At 42.1% G+C, this 18,229-nt stretch overlaps 2 protein-coding genes across 2 annotated transcripts in view; one reads left to right on the top strand and one right to left on the bottom strand.

Moving 5' to 3' along the window:
- Positions 1-612: 612 nt before the first annotated feature.
- On the bottom strand, positions 613-8,387 carry mettl14 (methyltransferase 14, N6-adenosine-methyltransferase non-catalytic subunit). Its single transcript, XM_071533901.1, has 11 exons — positions 8,162-8,387; positions 7,362-7,450; positions 7,164-7,251; positions 6,646-6,723; positions 6,316-6,403; positions 6,058-6,148; positions 5,813-5,954; positions 5,286-5,378; positions 3,422-3,538; positions 2,914-3,124; positions 613-1,163 (listed from the first exon to the last, which is right to left on the bottom strand). The coding sequence occupies exons 1-11, from the start codon at positions 8,225-8,227 to the stop codon at positions 856-858; spliced, it is 1,371 nt and encodes a 456-aa protein (XP_071390002.1). The 5' UTR covers positions 8,228-8,387; the 3' UTR covers positions 613-855.
- Positions 8,388-9,602: 1,215 nt separating this feature from the next.
- The window catches only part of prss12 (serine protease 12), a 22,948-nt gene continuing 14,321 nt past the window's right edge, over positions 9,603-18,229 (top strand). Inside the window, exons 1-7 of the mRNA XM_071533892.1 lie at positions 9,603-9,936; positions 11,695-11,833; positions 13,099-13,271; positions 14,032-14,182; positions 15,308-15,486; positions 15,913-16,054; positions 16,149-16,369. Coding sequence (XP_071389993.1) covers positions 9,603-9,936; positions 11,695-11,833; positions 13,099-13,271; positions 14,032-14,182; positions 15,308-15,486; positions 15,913-16,054; positions 16,149-16,369 — 1,339 coding nt within the window. The remainder of the gene's footprint in view (positions 9,937-11,694; positions 11,834-13,098; positions 13,272-14,031; positions 14,183-15,307; positions 15,487-15,912; positions 16,055-16,148; positions 16,370-18,229) is intronic.

Genomic DNA, 18,229 nt, shown 5'->3' with positions numbered 1-18,229 from the left:
GAAAATAGCCAGGGCATGAACTTTTATCTCAGAAACATTTAAAAGGGAATTGCACAAATCTGATTTTCAGTTTACTATGTGTTATGAGTTTCAAGTTATAAATTCTGATGAACAAATATTGAAACCTTTAACATAATCAAATTGCCTCGTCTCAAACAGCTTTTTATTCACCAATGTGTTGAATATCAAGTTAATGAATGTACTCCTCACCACCCAGGCCAACCTGACAAGATAATTGTTCACTCCCAAATTGGCATAGAAACATTAGTGCTATAGGTCTACACTGAAAAGCCAGTTACACCTAGGAATAGTATTCCATTGTGTATTGTTGGTACAGTTCTGACACTGCCTTCTAGTGGTGAATGCATAAAATACATCCTCGCCGCCTATTGCTTTGCTTACATCCCAAGAATTTTTTTTTTTACCTTTGTTGTTCTGTTGCTACTAGTGGTTCAATATGTTCCTATTAGTATACTCACTGGTGACATAATATGCTTGATATATCTTGCTTGTGAATAGCCAAACGACTTTCTCAGATTCCATATGTTTAACCACATACAACTGTATGTCAATGAATAAGAACTGTGCATGCAGGACACAGAAAGAGAGTGGAATGTTTTTATTCAGACAATCCCTATTTAATCTGCCAAAGTGTGTCCATGAAAAAATACATATAAACAAACAAAAAATTATTATTTTCAAACACAAATCTATCATACCCATTAATGCCTAGACATCGGTCATGTAACTGCTATGTTTAGAAAAAACAAGCACGTGTTTGCATATTTCTCCAGGTAGAGAATATGCAGGTGGGCATTCCTAACATCAGTCTATGGTCGATACGAGTCCTTGGCTCTAGCGAGGTGGGAAGCCCCTATGTGGCCCGCCCCTGCCCCTGAACCCTCCTCTGTCTCCACGGAAGTTTGGTCTGTTCCTTTCGCGGCCCCTGTCTCCGCCCCTCCCTGCATTTGGCCCACCGCGTCCCCCTCTGGGTGCTCCGCCGCCACGGTCCGACTTCAGCTTGGCAGGGGGAGATTTGGGCCGCAGCCTCTCTATTTCCTCAGTGCAGCCAGACAGGTGGGAGTTGGGGATGCCAAAATGGGAGGCGTAGGCCTCTGGGTTGAAGTTACTGTTTGTCAAAGTGGGCCCCACCGTTAGCCAGCCTGGAAAGAGATGAAAACCAAAAAAAGTGAGGGAAAGGGTATTGAGAAAGATCAGGAGCGATGGGGAAAGAGAAGACAACGTGATATAAAAGCAAACACAAAACCCAATTAAAAAAAAAAGATTAATTCAGTATTCTGTTATCATTGCACAAAGGTTAAATATGGTGGCACTAAATAAAAGTCCATTGCAGTAATACTTTACTGAGTGTGTAAAATATCAGGATCACCTTTATAATCTTGCATTCCCCCTCTCTTCCCCCTCCTTCATGATTAAAGGAAAATCAAAGTATCATAGGGGTGGGACGATATTTCGCAATCCAAAAACGTGACGATAGGCATCGTGGAGGTGAAAAATGGTTCGCGATATCAAGTAAAGCTTATCAATTAGCTGCGCCACCAAAATGTAGACTACTCTTTGTTTTCATTTACATACTTTAAACGCCAGAGGGCGGAATCAGTAATCCTAGATCCTAGTTTGCCTGACTGGCGTTATGACGTTCACTCGAGACCCGGATGAGCCAGGTGTGTAGCGTGCAACAGGAAATCAAAATACACTCGTTATGTTATGTAATATTATCATCATTATTTTGAAAGAGACGGAGGTAAGTGTTGTGAGACATTCTCAAATTTTCTATCCAGTCTGTTTCCTCAACATTGCGGTTGTTCCCATAGATATTAAACGGTTGTTCCTACCAGTTCTGCGGACTCTGCCCGGCCCAAATGTTGCGGTTGAAAGTATTAAGTCCATGTGGTGGAAAAAGAGAATATGACGCCACTGTCAGTGGCGGTTTATTAAGATCTTATGGATAAATTGACGCCTCTGGTTACTGGTGTTACTGGTGTCAAGTAAACTGAAAACACAGGCAATGGTAGCCGCCATATTGGTCTGAAGTAAACGTTACTATGGTTACAGACATTATCCGTACAGAGGTACAGACACAGTGGTAATTTTTACTCCGCTCTGCTTCAGTGTGAACCAGACATATGCAAATTCACTCTCATTCATAAATTCGGTTGTCACTACCAAATTCTGTCAGCGTGTACGTCGCTAACTGTCAAAGGTGTCAGCTGCTGCCTGAAAATGTTGACATGCTAATTTTCTTTAAAAAAAACCAAACATGTCTTCCTAGGTTAGAAAATCAGTGTCTGAACATATTTGTTGTTTTAATTTAAGTTGAAGTTTTGTGGCCTGCCTGGCCAACTAAGGTGTTTGGAGAATGTTAGATCAACCATGTTCAGACATTTGCACTTAATTGTAAAGAGGACATCCTTGTTTAGACATTTTATTTTAATTTACAATTTGTTTCATTTAGACAAGCATCCGCTGTTAAAAGCTGATTTATTTAGATTAGATTTCATTATTTGCTTTTTGCATTGAAAAATATATAACAAAGAAAGAAACTATTATAAAAGAAACTGTAGGAATAGGTTAAACTTCAAGTTGAACATATTGGGTTTTTTTTACATTTTATGTCTAAGCAATAAGGAAAGAATCTTCTACAGTCATAATTTGTTTCCATTTAAACTTTGTTAAAAATATTGTCATTGTATCGAACCGTGAAGCCTGTACCGTGTGTCGTACCGAACCGTGAGCTGAGTGTATCGTTACACCCCTAAAGTATCATAAACCAAAGTCTCATGGATTCACCTGGTCAATCTATCTTTCAAGGAAAGAGCAGAAGGTCTTAATATTTTGCACACTCACAAAGTTTCTTGCACTACCATTAGTATTTCTGTTCATCCATCTCACCTGGCCTGATGGTGGAGTCCCGTCCGAACAGGTGCAGCCTCCTGCGGCCCAAACAGAAATGCTCGATGATGTGGAAGATCTCGACGGGCTTCTCCACATTCCCCATCTCTGGCTCTTCGGTGATGATCAAGTCAATGTCCACATTGGCGTGGATAAAATCGCCGTCTGTACTCCTACGCACTGTTCCTTTAATTCCCATCAGGCAGTGTTCCTGATAGGAAGGTGTTTTGTACATGAAGGAATGAGAACAGAGAGGGAGAAGCAGAAACGATTACACAGTTCAGCATATCTTTGCAGCAAAAATATATTACATGTACTATAACTAATATGTGCTTCTTCCCAATATTTAAAAAACACCAGACTTGCCTATTTGATTGTTCATCCCCCTAACCTCAAGGGTACAACAGTGCAATGATGCAATGCTCTACCCACTGGCAATAATGAAAGCTTTGCGTGTGTGTGTGTGCGCGTTTGTGCATGTGTGTGCGTGTGTGTGTGTGTACTGTACCTTTGTCCGCTGAAATACTGCTTTTGGGTCCAATGCTTTGGTCTTGCCGGGGTTGTTCTTGTTGGTCTTGATCCAACAGATATCCTCACACCGCCTAAAGCCCCACTTCCTCAAACACTGAAATGGGTGTAATTAGGGTTGCGCATTAAGTCTCATGGTGGACTATTCAGTTTGTTAGCTAAAAAAACATATCCAAATAAGAGATGGGCACTGATCTGAAAATCCCAAATCGATATCAATTGCATTCTTTCAATTTGATATCAATAACGGTTAGAAAAGTGTCAACTACACAAGCTGCTGTAACACCTTTCACACTGGCTTATTCTCTCCTTGGTCTCTCTCCACATTCCCCAACTACATCATCCTCCTCCTCATCGCCGTCATTAAGTAAATGCCGCCGTAAGTGAGGGAGGAGAGTCGTCATGCTCAGTGCTGACAAAGTGAGACATTATAGGCTAGATTAGAAATTTGTTTAATTAGCCATGTCAGCATGAGCCAGTTAACTTCACACTAAGTCCAGGCACACACCTCTAATATAGGCCTATAGAATGATGGCAACTCCATCTTCACAAATGAATCACAAAACCTACCATGGCCTCATGTGACTGTTGGCTGTCATCTCTGAGAGAACTGCTCCCCAGATTGCCTCCTTCTCTTCCTCTGCCTTTAAGTGTAAAGCTTTAAATTAAGCACCCTGTCTTGCGGGTGCACAGACTTTGCATTTTTTAGGCTGACGACATTCACACATTCACCGGGCTCGATTTCTACACAGCGCTTTAGGTTGTAAATCACTTTGTGTGTGACTGAGGCGGTGGCCACGTCTCACCCCAGAGTGCAGCAGTGAATACCATGAAGGGCTCCGGCACATCAGCCACTCAGTGTTGCAGCTTCTTCATTGCAGATGACCAAACATTCTGTTTTTGTTTTTTTCTTCCTTTTTCAGCAGAACAGCATTAACAGCCTTTTGATTTTTCAGAACTGTCTGCACCATGTCATGAGGAACGGAATCACATCTTGTATCAGTTTTATCGTTGGTAGGCCAGATTTTTCTTGGGCCTTTTTAAGTGCTACCAGTGCTGTGGCACAATGCGTCAAATGCTCCACAACTTACCTTCCTTTTCCTGCAAGTTTCTGCACAAATGGCAAAAGCAGGACCTTGTACACACGCAGTGGAGTGTACATGCAGTGAACCTAACATTTCCCTTTCGTAGAATGTCCCTGCAGGCTTTTACAATGTTGGGAGCATTGCCAATTACGTAGCACACAACCGTGGCGCAAATCCACCATTTAGTTTATTTCTGAAAGCAACTACCCAGCTCCCCATGTAATACTGTATGATTTTTTTTTTTTTTTTTTTTTTTAAACTCAGAGGCAGTATGGGATAATGGGTAACTACCAAGCATGGGGAAGGCATAGCTCACACTAACTGCAGATGACCAACTAACAAAGAAACTATTGTTATTATTAAATTAACAACTTGTCTGACATGGAACAGAGGCACCCTCCACATAAACAGGAGTGGAGGGGGGCTTGAGCCTGGAAGAGGCCGGGATGAACAGAGGTATTTTTCATTACCACATGCCAGAGGCACTTCAAAGGCAGGCAATAACACCCTGGCCTATTGTAATAACATTACACAGAACAGTTGTCTAACTCAGCTGCCTGATACACACTGAGCCAGCTAGATTCTGAGGGTATGAAAGTGTGTGGAGTTGTCTAACGAACAGGAAAAAATAATAACAGCCCCCAGCTGACACAGCCTGATGAAGCCGGTAAGGGATTTCAGCTAGATTTGGGACATATCAGTACAATTTGCCTGTATTGTAATTATGTTTGCTTTTAACTGAGTGAGAGACAGCTTTACCATTCTGCCTAGGTCCAGGCCTTCTCCAGAGCCACACCAGAGAAAGACAAAGGAACGCAGAGCCGATATCTCCTCAATCTCCAGCTTCATGATCTACAGTTGCAGAGGAGGAAGGGAAGAGTTGGTTTCACTCAATCATTTTAAGTTTCTATTGAAGGACATGGTAACAGTGGAGTGTTCCTGTTTCTATTGATCTGTAAAGATGCTTTATGTTATATGTATATGTATGGCTTTATGTATTTTCTATATATTGTGTTGTTATATCGTGTGTCTTTGTGATGCTTTATTGTTATTGTATTGTGTCAGGGCGTCATTGTAAAAGAGGGCACCCGCTCTCAATTGACCACCCTGAATAAATAAAGGTAAATAAAATAAAAAAAAAAAAGAGTGAATGAACATGATGCTATAAGCACAATTCTTCCAAAGTGAATATACCACTCAAACAGTTTAATTCTTTCTTTCCTTAATTTATGACACATACTAGCATTCACTGTTGAGTGCAAACAAGCAAAGTGTGCATTACATACATCGTCCCAAGTCCAGAAGCGTTCAGTGTGGCTGATGCCTGATTCTCTGTAGTACTCCTCTAGCGGAGGCTCAAGCAGAATCACGTCAAACTTGCACTTCAAATCCCGCAGGTCAAAGTGCTCTGGGTCAGCCTGGAGGTACCTACACACACACACACACACAATTAACTCTACTCAAAACAACTAGACCTTGATATGAAGAGAGGTCTTAGCTAGTGTACCATTCACATTATCTGTTAACATACATGGGAGGGGTGTTGGTGGTGGAGATGAGTTCATCCTTCAGTCTGATCAGCTCTCTGAGTTTAGGATATTCCTCAAACCGGTCGGCCAGACCTGAACCCCAGAACACATGGAGGTTAGAACCATACACACATACTGTACATACACACAGTTCAGTATGCTTTATTGGCTTCAATTACAGCTGTATTTGATTAACACAAAAACATTAACTGAAGTAAATAGTAAAACAGTGCAAATCTCTCTCTCTCTCTCTCTCTCACCAACATCTCTGATGAAGTTTTGTGGTCTGTGTCCTGTATCCACAAAGTGCTGGCAGTAGTCATTGTGGGGGTTTAGGCTCTGGGTGCCCTAAAAAAATAAAAGTAAAAACAAGCTACTAGCTACTTTCTATGTTAAGGATGCCTGTTTATTTGCTTCAACCAAGCAGAAACACGCCTAATTTGGAAACACTTAATTTGCGTTCTATTTATTACGACATATCAAAAGTGTGCTTAAAATGCGCTTGACAGTCGGATGGAAACATAACTGGTGAGAGTGTGAAAGAGAGACAAAGGTAGAAAGAGAGATAAAGAGACAGAAAATTTGCTGACCTTAAGGAAAGTACTTGAATCCTTGTACACCTCCTCATAAGGGTTGCTTTCATCTGGCTGCTGCACCTCCACTTCATCCTAACAAACACACACACAAAAAAATCACTTGCCTTTAATTCAAAGCTTTATTATTATTGTGATTTGCAATACACTGTGTATTTTCAACCTTCATTGAAAAGAAAAACAACACCCTTCATCTCCCTTCTACATTAACAAAAACCTGAAAAAATGATGTCTGATCCTTTCAGAGTGAATTTTTCAGGGGCTGTCTGAACCAAACTACAACCATGCAGTTCAACCATTTCTTTACGGTTTTCAAATGGAAAAGATTGGACATGGTTGGATATTTAGATCATTTTGGAATTGCCAATAAGATTACAGGTTAAAGGGAATCAGAATGGGCCTTGGAATTGATAACAATCCCTTAAAGCCCTTCCAACTGACATACAGTGGGATGGAGTCATCTTTCACCCATGTAGATTCATAGTGCACACCTACATATATGTAATTAAACTCACCTTTTGTTCCTCCACATCTTCCTCTGTGTCCTCTCCCTCCATCTGAGCCTTCCGTTTGGAAGATGGGACTGAAGTGTCAAATGAAGCTCTGCAAAACACAAATATCCTAACTTACTACATTTCCACACACACAGAGCTATTCTTTGGCACGGACTATGGGGACATTTAGATGTTTAAATGTTTTCAGAAATTGCTCACCTGCATGTTTCTCTATTCTCCTCTATCTCCTTCAGCTCGTCTTTACTGTTCAGGACAGCGCCGATACTGTCTGCGCTTTCTGCTCCCAACTGTAGATGAACAAGGATAAGCAGGTTATATTATGCACATATGGTGTACTATATGCTGTAAATTCACGTTTTCATATTCCGCCATTTTCTCTTTCGTTACATGCTGCATGTCATTTATTCATGCAGCATATAACGTTAAACACACTATGAATATTTTCCCGGTATCTTTATGCCTCAGTATCTGTACTGCTGTTATTGTACATCCTGTTTAAATACTGAAAATTCATATTTTATTACCGTTCATATAGCCTATATTTATTTGATATGCTGTAATGTTGTGGTGTCATTTGCGTTATGTTCGCCCGAACGGCCTCAAGAAGATGTTGTTGAGTCTATTTGAGTCCAGTCCGACGGGGACCAATGTAAATCCTTAGAGGAAGTCATTACGTTACCATACCGTGCGAGATTTTATTCTCCAAAATATGTGTATCGTTATATGAAAGAAAAAAATGGTGTGTTGGTGATCCTGTTTAAATAACGTGGGTCTGCTGTAAGTGAGTGGTTTATCGTTCAAATTTTGCGGGAAAAGAGAAAGAAAGCACCTTTAGCCGGGGACGTGGCCGGTAATGGACGCATTTATGTTACCCAGCAAAGTGCCGTTTTCTACACCATGCAACACACAGTACGTTATGCATACATATACAACACGAACACTGACCAATATAGATTAACTGTTGCTTAAAAACAACAGGGGCTTCAATGGCAATTTACCTGTTGTGCTAAAAGCTGCCGCCTGAGCTTCTGCCGCTCGCGGATCTCTTGCAGTCGACTGTTCATTTCTTATCTCGTAACGTATTGGTTTGGTTTGTAGTTAACTAACTGCTGTGTGTCCTTTGTCGCTGCTGCATCAAAAGATTACACGTAAACGTGATTTAAAAAGGTACCAAACAATGGCTAGCAGCGGCTAAAATGTGATTTAGTAGACGCCGCTTGATGATGTCATCCGACCGGACGCTGTTATTTTACGCCATCGGCATTTCCTCCAATTGGAAAACAAATACACCCAAGCGCTTGGTGTTCATTGTAGACACTAGAGGCGCTATTTAGCCTGTATCTGTCCATCTCCCTCTCCCTCTGTTGTCTAATGAACACGCCCCCCCCCCCCCCCCACACACACACACACACACACACACACACACGCACACACACAGTAGGGAGGTGAGCGTTACTGAAGACTGATGAATAATGTAGTGAATACTGTAGTGCTTTGATATCAGTTGCCTATCCCTCTCAGTCACCATCATTGGTGTATTAATATTTAATCATTCATCATTATTGGTTGGTTAGAGGCTAATTCCGCTTCTATAGACTCTGGCCCACTGATTATTTGATTCCCAAACTCCGGTTCAATCCTGTTCAACATTCCCCCTCATAGGACCAATTCTATAATACATTTTAGAAATATACTATGCAAATGTCAGATCATGAATCCCTATGGGAAAATTGCTGGCATATATGGTACCATAGCAGATAAAGTCATCAGTGTAGTGGCAAAAAAAGGTGGGTGAACTATAAACAGCATTATCATAAGGTAAAGAGCCAACAATGTAAACAATATTAAAATGCTTTCAGAAAAGCATCAGGTCCTACTTTTCCCGTAAAAGATCGTATCTTGAAATAAGTTGGGCTATGTCACTTTATACTATTTACTATGATGTAGTAGGCTAGGCTACCACGAATTTCCTCATAAAGATTTAGGTGAGCCAAAAAATGTGAGCCTTAAGAGATGGAAAACTCTATTCCTCTTATCAAATGGGTTTAGGTGGGTTTACCCTCCACAACATCCCTGTAAAATCTATAAACACTAAGTTGTAGTCCCTATAGAAACATAATATGAATATTAGTGTGAAAGGCACTATAAGGTCAATATAAAATCACTAGTGCGTATATAACTGCCTACAGGAATATTACAACCTAGAAATAGCCTATTATAGTGAATTTTCGTCAGGGGCCGCCTGCCCGTTAGCCCACGCACCATAGGAGTTTCATTGATCCGCGTCTCTTTTTTCCTTTCTCTTCAGCTGTTCTCACCCATTCCCGTCCCACGGTAGGGCAATGAGGCTGACTGGAAACCGTCTCCCGAGCTGATGACACAAAACAGCCTACTGACACCTTCAGCGGCTTCTAACCGGCTGAAATAAACAGACCTAACATGAATTTGACGTTTCTAACTCTGACTGCTGCGCTTTTGGCTGCGAACAGCGGCGGCGGATCTTCCAGCAGCGTCCCTTCATTCATCCTGCCGTTCACCGACTGCGTCCAGAGCCGCGGGAAAGACGGTTTCTACCGGGGAGCGGTAGACGTCACCGAGTCGGGCGCCCGGTGCATGAACTGGAGCGAAGTGGCCGGGTTTGAGGAGCGCTACCCGGGGAAAGGGATAGGAGAGCACAATCACTGTCGCAACCCGGACGGCAGGATCCGACCGTGGTGCTTCTTCAGAAACCACAGAGGAAGAGTGGACTGGGGATACTGCGACTGCAAACAAGGTAACACACACTCAGGCCTATAGTAGCCTAACTGACACTATAATACATTTTAGAAGGATCCTACACAAATATCACAATAGGCCTATAGGAACGTTATAGTTTACCAATGAATTACGATAAGGGCATTATAAATTATGGATAAATAATAAATTAGAAACTAAATCACTGTAGGAGTAGGCTATCACAGTCATTTTTGTTGTCCTGATAAAGAGCAGAGAATTCAGTGGTTGTTGTTGTTGTCGTTATTGCGGTGTGCGTGTGTGCGTGCGCGTGCGTGGGTGTATGCTATAGCCTACGCGCGTTAACACCATTGTCTGGCTCATTTGTGTTCAAGAACTCAAAGAGCCCATCCAGAAGTAGTTAGACAGGTCAGACCTTCACTAAGTGTGAGTGGTGTGTATGCAGATGGCAAGTCCAAGCACATTTGTGCTGCAAGTGGGAGGTATTCGCCTATGGTGTGTGTTTGGCAGAGGCACAGCAAGGAATTACCACAGGAAGTGAGTTGGGCAGGCTTTAACTTTCCTCACATGGAGACATTTTGATGTGGGAGGCATCACATCATCCACATCTATCAACAAAGCACAGAAAAATAAGTGCTCCTAAAATGAAAAATGAAGACTAAATGGGTCCCAAATTTACCATGCGATGAAAAGAGAGAGAGAGAGGGAGAGAGAGTGGTGAAAGGAATGGAATGGAGTGTGTGATATCCAGTTGGCACGAGACAGGCAGCCTGTGGTATTTTTAGCGTTGGTGTGGGCCACACGATGCAGATTAATCAGCTTCTTCAGGTGTTATAAACACACATTCAACACATTATTAAAGATGATTAGACAATTACACATTGACCTTTGTTTGGAGAAGGGGTCACTGAAACCACTGTTCCCCCTAGTGTGTGTGTGTGTGTGTGCGCGTGTGTGTGTGTGTTTATACCCTTTAGGGACAGAAAGACAGCCATGTGCTGGACGTTCTCTCTAAGGCAAGTTTGGATTTGCTGTTAAGAGACACCGACACTCGCCTGTGTGTGTGTGTGTATGTGTGTGTGTGAGAGAGAGAGAGAGAGAGAGTGTAGAGGTTCCACCACCTTGCCATTCTCTGTTGCCCTCATGGACCCATATAGTCTTTATTGCTGCCTTGTGAAGCCACTGGGCAGACAGAGAATTTATGACTCTACCGAATTATATCAAATAAAAAGCTCAAAGCAATCAGGTTACTCTTGCAATATAGCTCCCTGGAGAAATACACAGTACACACACACACACACACACACACACACACACACACACAGGGACAGTAGCTATTTCTCCTTCCGTGTGAGAACTGATAGATGCAGCCATGCTGTAAATTAACAACATTCCTTTTTTATGTCGACAGATTCATAGGCACATTTATCAGACAATTGTGTGCGTGTTGACAAAAATAGCGCGCAGCTTCTCTTTCTTCTGCTTCTCCACCTGGATCACTCCCTCCTCCTTTCCTTCCTGCTCCGCACCCAAATCTACCCCTTTTATCTTTCACCTTTCTTTCATCCCGCTCCCCTTATTCTCTCTCTCTCTCTCTCTCTCTCACTTGCACTCTTTTTTGCATGTTGCTATGACACATCTTTGATCTCTTTGAGCCCTATATCATCTCATTCCACCCCTCTCTCTCCCTCTCTCTCTCTCTCTCTCTCTCTCTCTCTCTCTCTCTCTCTCTCTCTCTCTCAGTTATATGGTTATATTATAATACATCTATGGCTCTTCAACCCTCTCCCCTACCCAGGCTCAGTGCGTCTGCAGGGAGGCCGGTCCAAGCTTGACGGCAGGGTGGAAGTCTATCTGGGGGGAGTGTGGGGGTCTGTGTGCAGCGATGACTGGGGGGACGAAGACGCTGCAGTGGTCTGCAGACAGCTGGGCAAGGGGTGAGAGATAGCACATACACACACACACACACACACAGACATGCTCTATTATCCAATCTCTGTCTGTCTCTCCCTCGCCGGCTCTCTCACATACACATGCACACACAGGTGCAAGTAAAATCACCATCCGCCATATAAAAACTCACTATGTGAAACTGCCCTCAGAGGTCTGACAGATGGTGAGAGTGTGATGGAAAGTTAGTGGGAATGTAAGGGAAACACTACACACAGGCAAGCATGTATGCACGCACATGCATAAGTGCATGCACTGAAATGTGCAGCTGCATTGTGACAGCTTCGGTTTATTCTCAGGCACATACAGTATGTAGTGTCAATTGGACATGGTGAACACTTTTCAGTGTGACAGGCATGACACGACTCCCCTCTGATGGAGAAACACATGTCCTATTTGTTTGTTGTACTGTGTTGAGCCACCTCTCTTCTCTTCTCTTCTCTCCTCTTCTCTTCTCTTCTCTTCTCTTCTCTTCTCTTCTCTTCTCTTCTCTTCTCTTCTCTTCTCTTCTCTTCTCTTCTCTTCTCTTCTCTTCACAAACAGTCATTGTAGTCTACTCCAGTGTGACCCTTGCATTCCAACCCCCAATTCCCCAGAGGTATTTAAATACCTTTAGTGCTCAGCTATTTACCTCTCTCTCTCTCTCTCTCTCTCTCTCTCTCTCTCTCTCTCTCTCTCTGTCTCTCCACATACACATGCCTGTGTTTTGTAGTCTTGACTTGAGATGAGGTCATGCCAGCAGAGGGACTGATTTTCTGGGTCCCGGAGAAGAAAGGAGTTCTGTACACTTAAAACACGTTGACACTGACACCGACGTGACATGCATGCCTGTGCGTGCACATTCAGTTGATGAAAGCGTGCAGTGGAAGGGGAAGAGGGCGGATGTCAGCTACATGTCACTTTGAATTGCGGATGATGAGTTTCAAATGGACGGTTATTGATTACTTATTGGCTGTGAAACTGCTGACTGCACTGGCCCCGAAGTCTCAGATTATGGGAATACTGATGGCTCAAGGTCACCGCTACAGCCCCAAAATGGCTGCTTTTCTCTTTTATTCTAAGATAGGCTGTCATAGTCTGGCTGCCAGATCTGTCTCGGATGACAAAGGAATTGCAAAGCACCTATAATAACTAGGCCGCATTTCTCTTTTGAAAATATTCCAAAAATGAGTGAAAATCCACCTCTTTTCAGATGAGTTTGCTGTTGTATTTGTATGATGAAAAGAAAAAAAACCTATTTTCCCTATTCCAGGACTTCAGGTCGTGCGCGGGCGTCCCCCCTGTCTCGTCTGGGCATGGCCAAGCTCCACTGGAGGGCGGTCCATTGCCAGGGGGGAGAGCCAGACCTGCTGCAGTGTCCCAAGACTTCCTGGAATGGAGGGGAGTGTCCTCTAGCTGCAGCCGTCACCTGCACCCAGCAGCAAGGTAGGCCTGACTCATGGGGACGTACGGGTCTGTGGGCGGTGGATAGATGTTTATATATGAAGAAAATCCATTGACAAAATGTACTTATGTTGACAGAATGTACTTATTGTAAGTCGCTTTGGACAAAAGCGTCTGCTAAATTACATAATGTAATATAATAATGTAATGTAATAACGCGACCTGAAAACTCTAATAACTCTATAACCTTTACAGAAATGTAATAGATACCCACCTGTGGATTTACAGAAATGTTAAAGCCCTTGATAAATGACTTCAAAAGGAAGGAATAGAATGAAAAGACAAAAGAAGTTACTGCAGTTTGTGTTCATTTGCAAAAACACACACCAGTCAAAAGTTTGGACACACCTGATTGAATGTACTATGTTTTTCATTCTCTTAAAGCCATTTTGATCTAAATTTTTATGCTTAAATGCTTGAAATGTGTTTCTTAGACAAATATACAGTAAATAGTGAAGTTGATGCCTATGTATGAATTTCTTTCCAAAGCCTTTGTCTTTCCATCAAGGCAAAGGGCGGCTACTTTAAAGAATCTAAAATATAAGATAGTTTGAATTTTTTTTTATTTTTCACTGCATAATTCCATTTGTGCAGTTTCATAGTTTTGATGCCTTTACAATTATTCTGAAATGTGACAAATAGTAATAATAAAGACAAATTTTGACTGGTAGTGTACACTACATGCATAGATTCTTAAAGTAGTCTGTGTGTGAATGTGTGTGTGTGTGTGTGTGTGTTGCAGCGGTCGTGGCGCTCCCTGTGCGGCTGGTGGGAGGTCGGTCGGGGTCGGAGGGCACAGTTGAGGTCTTCCATGGAGGGCAGTGGGGTTCCGTATGTGATGACCAATGGGATGACAGTGACGCAGAGGTGGTCTGCCGACAGCTGGGGCTGAGGTGAAGGGACACACACATTCATGTTCATATTCATATTCATTCCAGCCAATAATTAGCATAGAGGAAATACTTTGTGAATAGGGGCAAGTGAGGAAAAAGAAAAAGCGTGTGAGAGAAAGATAGAGAAGGAAGCTGAGATGATTTACTGTGGGTGTCCAGCCCTCTGTCTCTCTCTCTCTCTCTGTGTCTCCAGAAGTATGACAAGTATTCTTTCTATTTGGAAACACACAGAGAAGAGCGAGCAGTAAAGAACATCTGGGGGTCAGATAGTGAATCAGGCTCATTGTTTCTGGGTGAATTCTAGCACCACAGAGATATGCATACTTAGCAACTCCACACTCTCTGCAAATGATTGTGTGTGTGTGTGTGTGTGTGTGTGTGTGTGTGTGTGTGTGTGTGTGGCGAGCAATTTTTCTCAAAATTGTGCTGATTTTAATTCCAATGTATTTGTTAAAGTCCATATTTAAATAAATATATAAAAACAGCATCTTCTGCCTTGGGTTTTGTAAATAAGACTCTGAATGCCTGAGTCAGATGGTTACTGGTGTGAGCAAATGTATTTAATTAAAATGTATGTATGTATGTATGTATGTATGTATGTACGTATGTATGTATTAAAATACATACATTGAAACATGAACATTTGATCGATACATTATAATTTGCATTTGCCTTTAGGTGTCCATTTGAAGTAATTAATCAAACATAAAGCCCCAAACAGGTGCCTTGCAAAAATGAGAAATGAGAAAAAAAAAACTAAACCTGTTATCTTTTTTGCCTTTTCATAAACATGTTTAATGAACATATTTTTTAACAAGTCACTGTTCACTGTTCATCTGTTTTTTTTCTGTTTCTTTTTCTACTCAAATGTATTTAAAATAAGTATTTCAAATACATGTAATTTAAATACTACCCATCTCTGTGAGTCAAAGCACGATGCAATTATTGCATCTATTTTTGGTTGTATAAGTCAAGTAAAAAGTTGTAGCCTCACTCCCATAGCTCCGATGCAGAATTCTTTATTGTTTAAAAACCAACGTTGCAACAGAAACCTGTCTTTGTCAGGGTGTGTATCAGAACTAAACCAGACCTTCTATTCTTCCCTGTCCTCTCTGTTCTTTGCAGTGGTGTAGCGAGGGCATGGGGCCAGGCGTATTTTGGCGAGGCTTCAGGCCGTGTGTGGCTGGACGAGGTGCGCTGCACGGGGAACGAGCTCTCTCTGGAACAGTGTCCTAAAAGCGCCTGGGGGGAACACAACTGTCTGCACTCAGAAGACGCGGGGGTGTCCTGCAACCCACTGACAGGTGGGCTGACACATGCTTCTGCTACAGGCCATGCATACAAATATACACACAGACATGTAAATGCACACACGTGTTTTATGTAGAGTCACAGAGGCAAGAAAATGCAAACAGGCTCAATGTCACATGAATAAAAGCAAGCAATTACCAACCTTTTTATTTCTAAAAAACACTTTTCAGTCACAGTGAAACCACATTTTGAGAGCAGTTTCCTTCCTTAAAGTCATGTATTTCCTCAAATAGGCCAAATAGGTGTATGGATGATAGTTAGAATGAACTTTCATTTCAGTGCGACTTTAAGGTCTCTCTGTCTCTGACTATCTCTCTCTCTCCCTCTCTCTCTCTCTCTCCCTCTCTCTCTCTCTCTCTCTCTCTCTCTCTCTCTCCCTCTCTCTCTCTCTCTCTCTCTCTCTCTTTCTCTCCCCCCAGATGGTACTGTTAGATTGGCAGGGGGTGCAGGGAGCTATGAGGGACGTTTAGAGGTCTTCTACCGTGGCCAGTGGGGGACAGTGTGTGATGACGGCTGGGCCGACTCCAACACACAAGTGGTTTGTCGACAACTTGGTTACAGGTAATGTGTGGTACGCCTGCACTCGCAGACACACACACACACACACATGCACACAGGTCATTCATGCGTAAGTAAATACATGCCCACCTTGCAGGTCAGGTGAGACTCTTCTGTCTGAGGGGTTAGACATCACCCCGGTCCCACGCTTCGGGGTGGGCTCAGGTCCCATCCTTTTGGACGATGTGAGCTGCACGGGGAAAGAGCCGGGCCTGTTGCTGTGCAACAGAAGGGAGTGGCTCCGACACGACTGCACACACCATGAAGACGTCAACATCGCCTGCAGCCCTGAACGCACCGGAGAGGGCCTTCCTACCAGTAAGACAGAGTCTCTGAACTGAATATCTTAACTTCAGCTCCTACCAGAAATAGGATACATATAATGTAGAAAACACAAGGGAGTTTCTCACTATTTTTATTATTAATAACACTAATAATAATAATAAACTTTATTGATATAGAAAATATATATACACAGAAAAAAAGTGCATAAAACGACGCAATGCAGGAGATGCAATTACAGAAATTAATATATATAATAATATAATATTGTATTCATATATAATATATAATATTTAAGATACTATTAAATATATTCTGTATTTATATATAATATTACTTATATAATATTACTTAAACAATTACTTAATATTACTATAAAACACACACACACACACATATATATATATATATATATATATATACAGTACTGTGCAAAAGTCTTAGGCACATGTAAAAAAAAAATCTATAAAGCGAAGATGCTTTCAAAAATAACGAAATGAAAAGTTTCTAAATATCCAGAAATTTACTAGAAAGATCAGTCTACTGACACACTAATGCAGAAAACAAATATATCTAAGACAAAATGTATATAAAAATCTATGGTGCCTAAGACTTTTGCACAGTACTGTGTGTGTATATATATATATATATACACACACACACACACACACACACACACACACACACGCATACACACACATGTATGCGTGTGTGTGGTTGCATATTCATGAAGATGAACCGCAGACACACTGTAAGGTGTATTTTGGTATGTATGTGTATTTATATATTCATAAAGGACAAAGACTTTTCCCATATGTTTCCTGCTGTTGCTCTTTGAAAGACATATGAGAGTTATCATAGCTCTATTTCAAAGTCTAGGTTGGGTTGTTATAGAAACACCCCTGGAAATGTGCAGTCCATGTGCGGGGTGGGGCAGTGGTGGATTGGGGAGGGGGGCTTAGCAAGAAAACAAGCATACACACACACACACACACACACACACACATCAGGGTTTTGCTACAGACCTGTATGTGCCAGGAATACTGATCCCAAACATTCAATTTAAAACAAAGACCGCAGCAGCAGCCCAACTTTCCACCAAGAACACAGTCAGTCAGTGAAGAACAGGACAAAAACGATGAAGGAGAATTTCCCTTCACTACACAAGACCAGGTAATGGGAGTGCAAGCTGATCCTAGATCTGTGTCTGAAATCAGTGCCAAACTCAACCTGCAGTCAATCAGACCTCATCGCACCGTGCAGCCAGGGGAAAGCCAACAATTGCCAAGAGGCAGATAAAGGATGATGTAAGTCATGCTAGCTTTAATAGGCACAGCTGCCAATTGGCTTATCCCGCCTTAACAACTGTTCAGTCTGTAAAATCATCATGATTTAACCTAATGCTGTAAAAAGCCTCAGTATCGCTCATGTCACTTTCCCTCACGCCTCTTTACCTACAACATCATGCATAGCAGGCGCTAGCAGGCTGGCATGGTGCCACACCACTACACACCACAGGATCAGTTTTACTGCAAAGCTGCACCTCTTACCTCTTTATAATGAGAGACATGGGGAAGGGTTCGGTGGTGTAACTGCTCGCTGAAAGACATGGGGGAAGGGATGAATGGTAGCACCATTAAATCAAGCTTATGTCTGGAGGCTCCAGACATCAATAAAGATCTGTGAGACAGGGTTGGATGGGGTTGAGCAGTGGGTCCACGGTCCAATTTACCCTCATATATATATGGCTTCAATTCACCCTCATCTGCCTTGATGTTCATTTTAAAAAATGAGCATATGGGTCTGTGTCAGATAGGGACTTTTAGAAAAGATTACTCTGGTGAATGTCATAAAAAGGATATGTCATGCTTTTTATCCTAATGAAGCAATGATGAT

The sequence above is a fragment of the Centroberyx affinis genome, unplaced genomic scaffold (genome assembly GCF_046629955.1).
Source record: "Centroberyx affinis isolate AG114_WGS23_722 - 3 ecotype Tasmania unplaced genomic scaffold, CSIRO-AGI_Caff_v1 ptg002453l_1, whole genome shotgun sequence".
NCBI classification, from domain to species: Eukaryota; Metazoa; Chordata; class Actinopteri; order Beryciformes; family Berycidae; genus Centroberyx; species Centroberyx affinis.
This window is presented reverse-complemented; position numbering and strand designations above follow the sequence as displayed.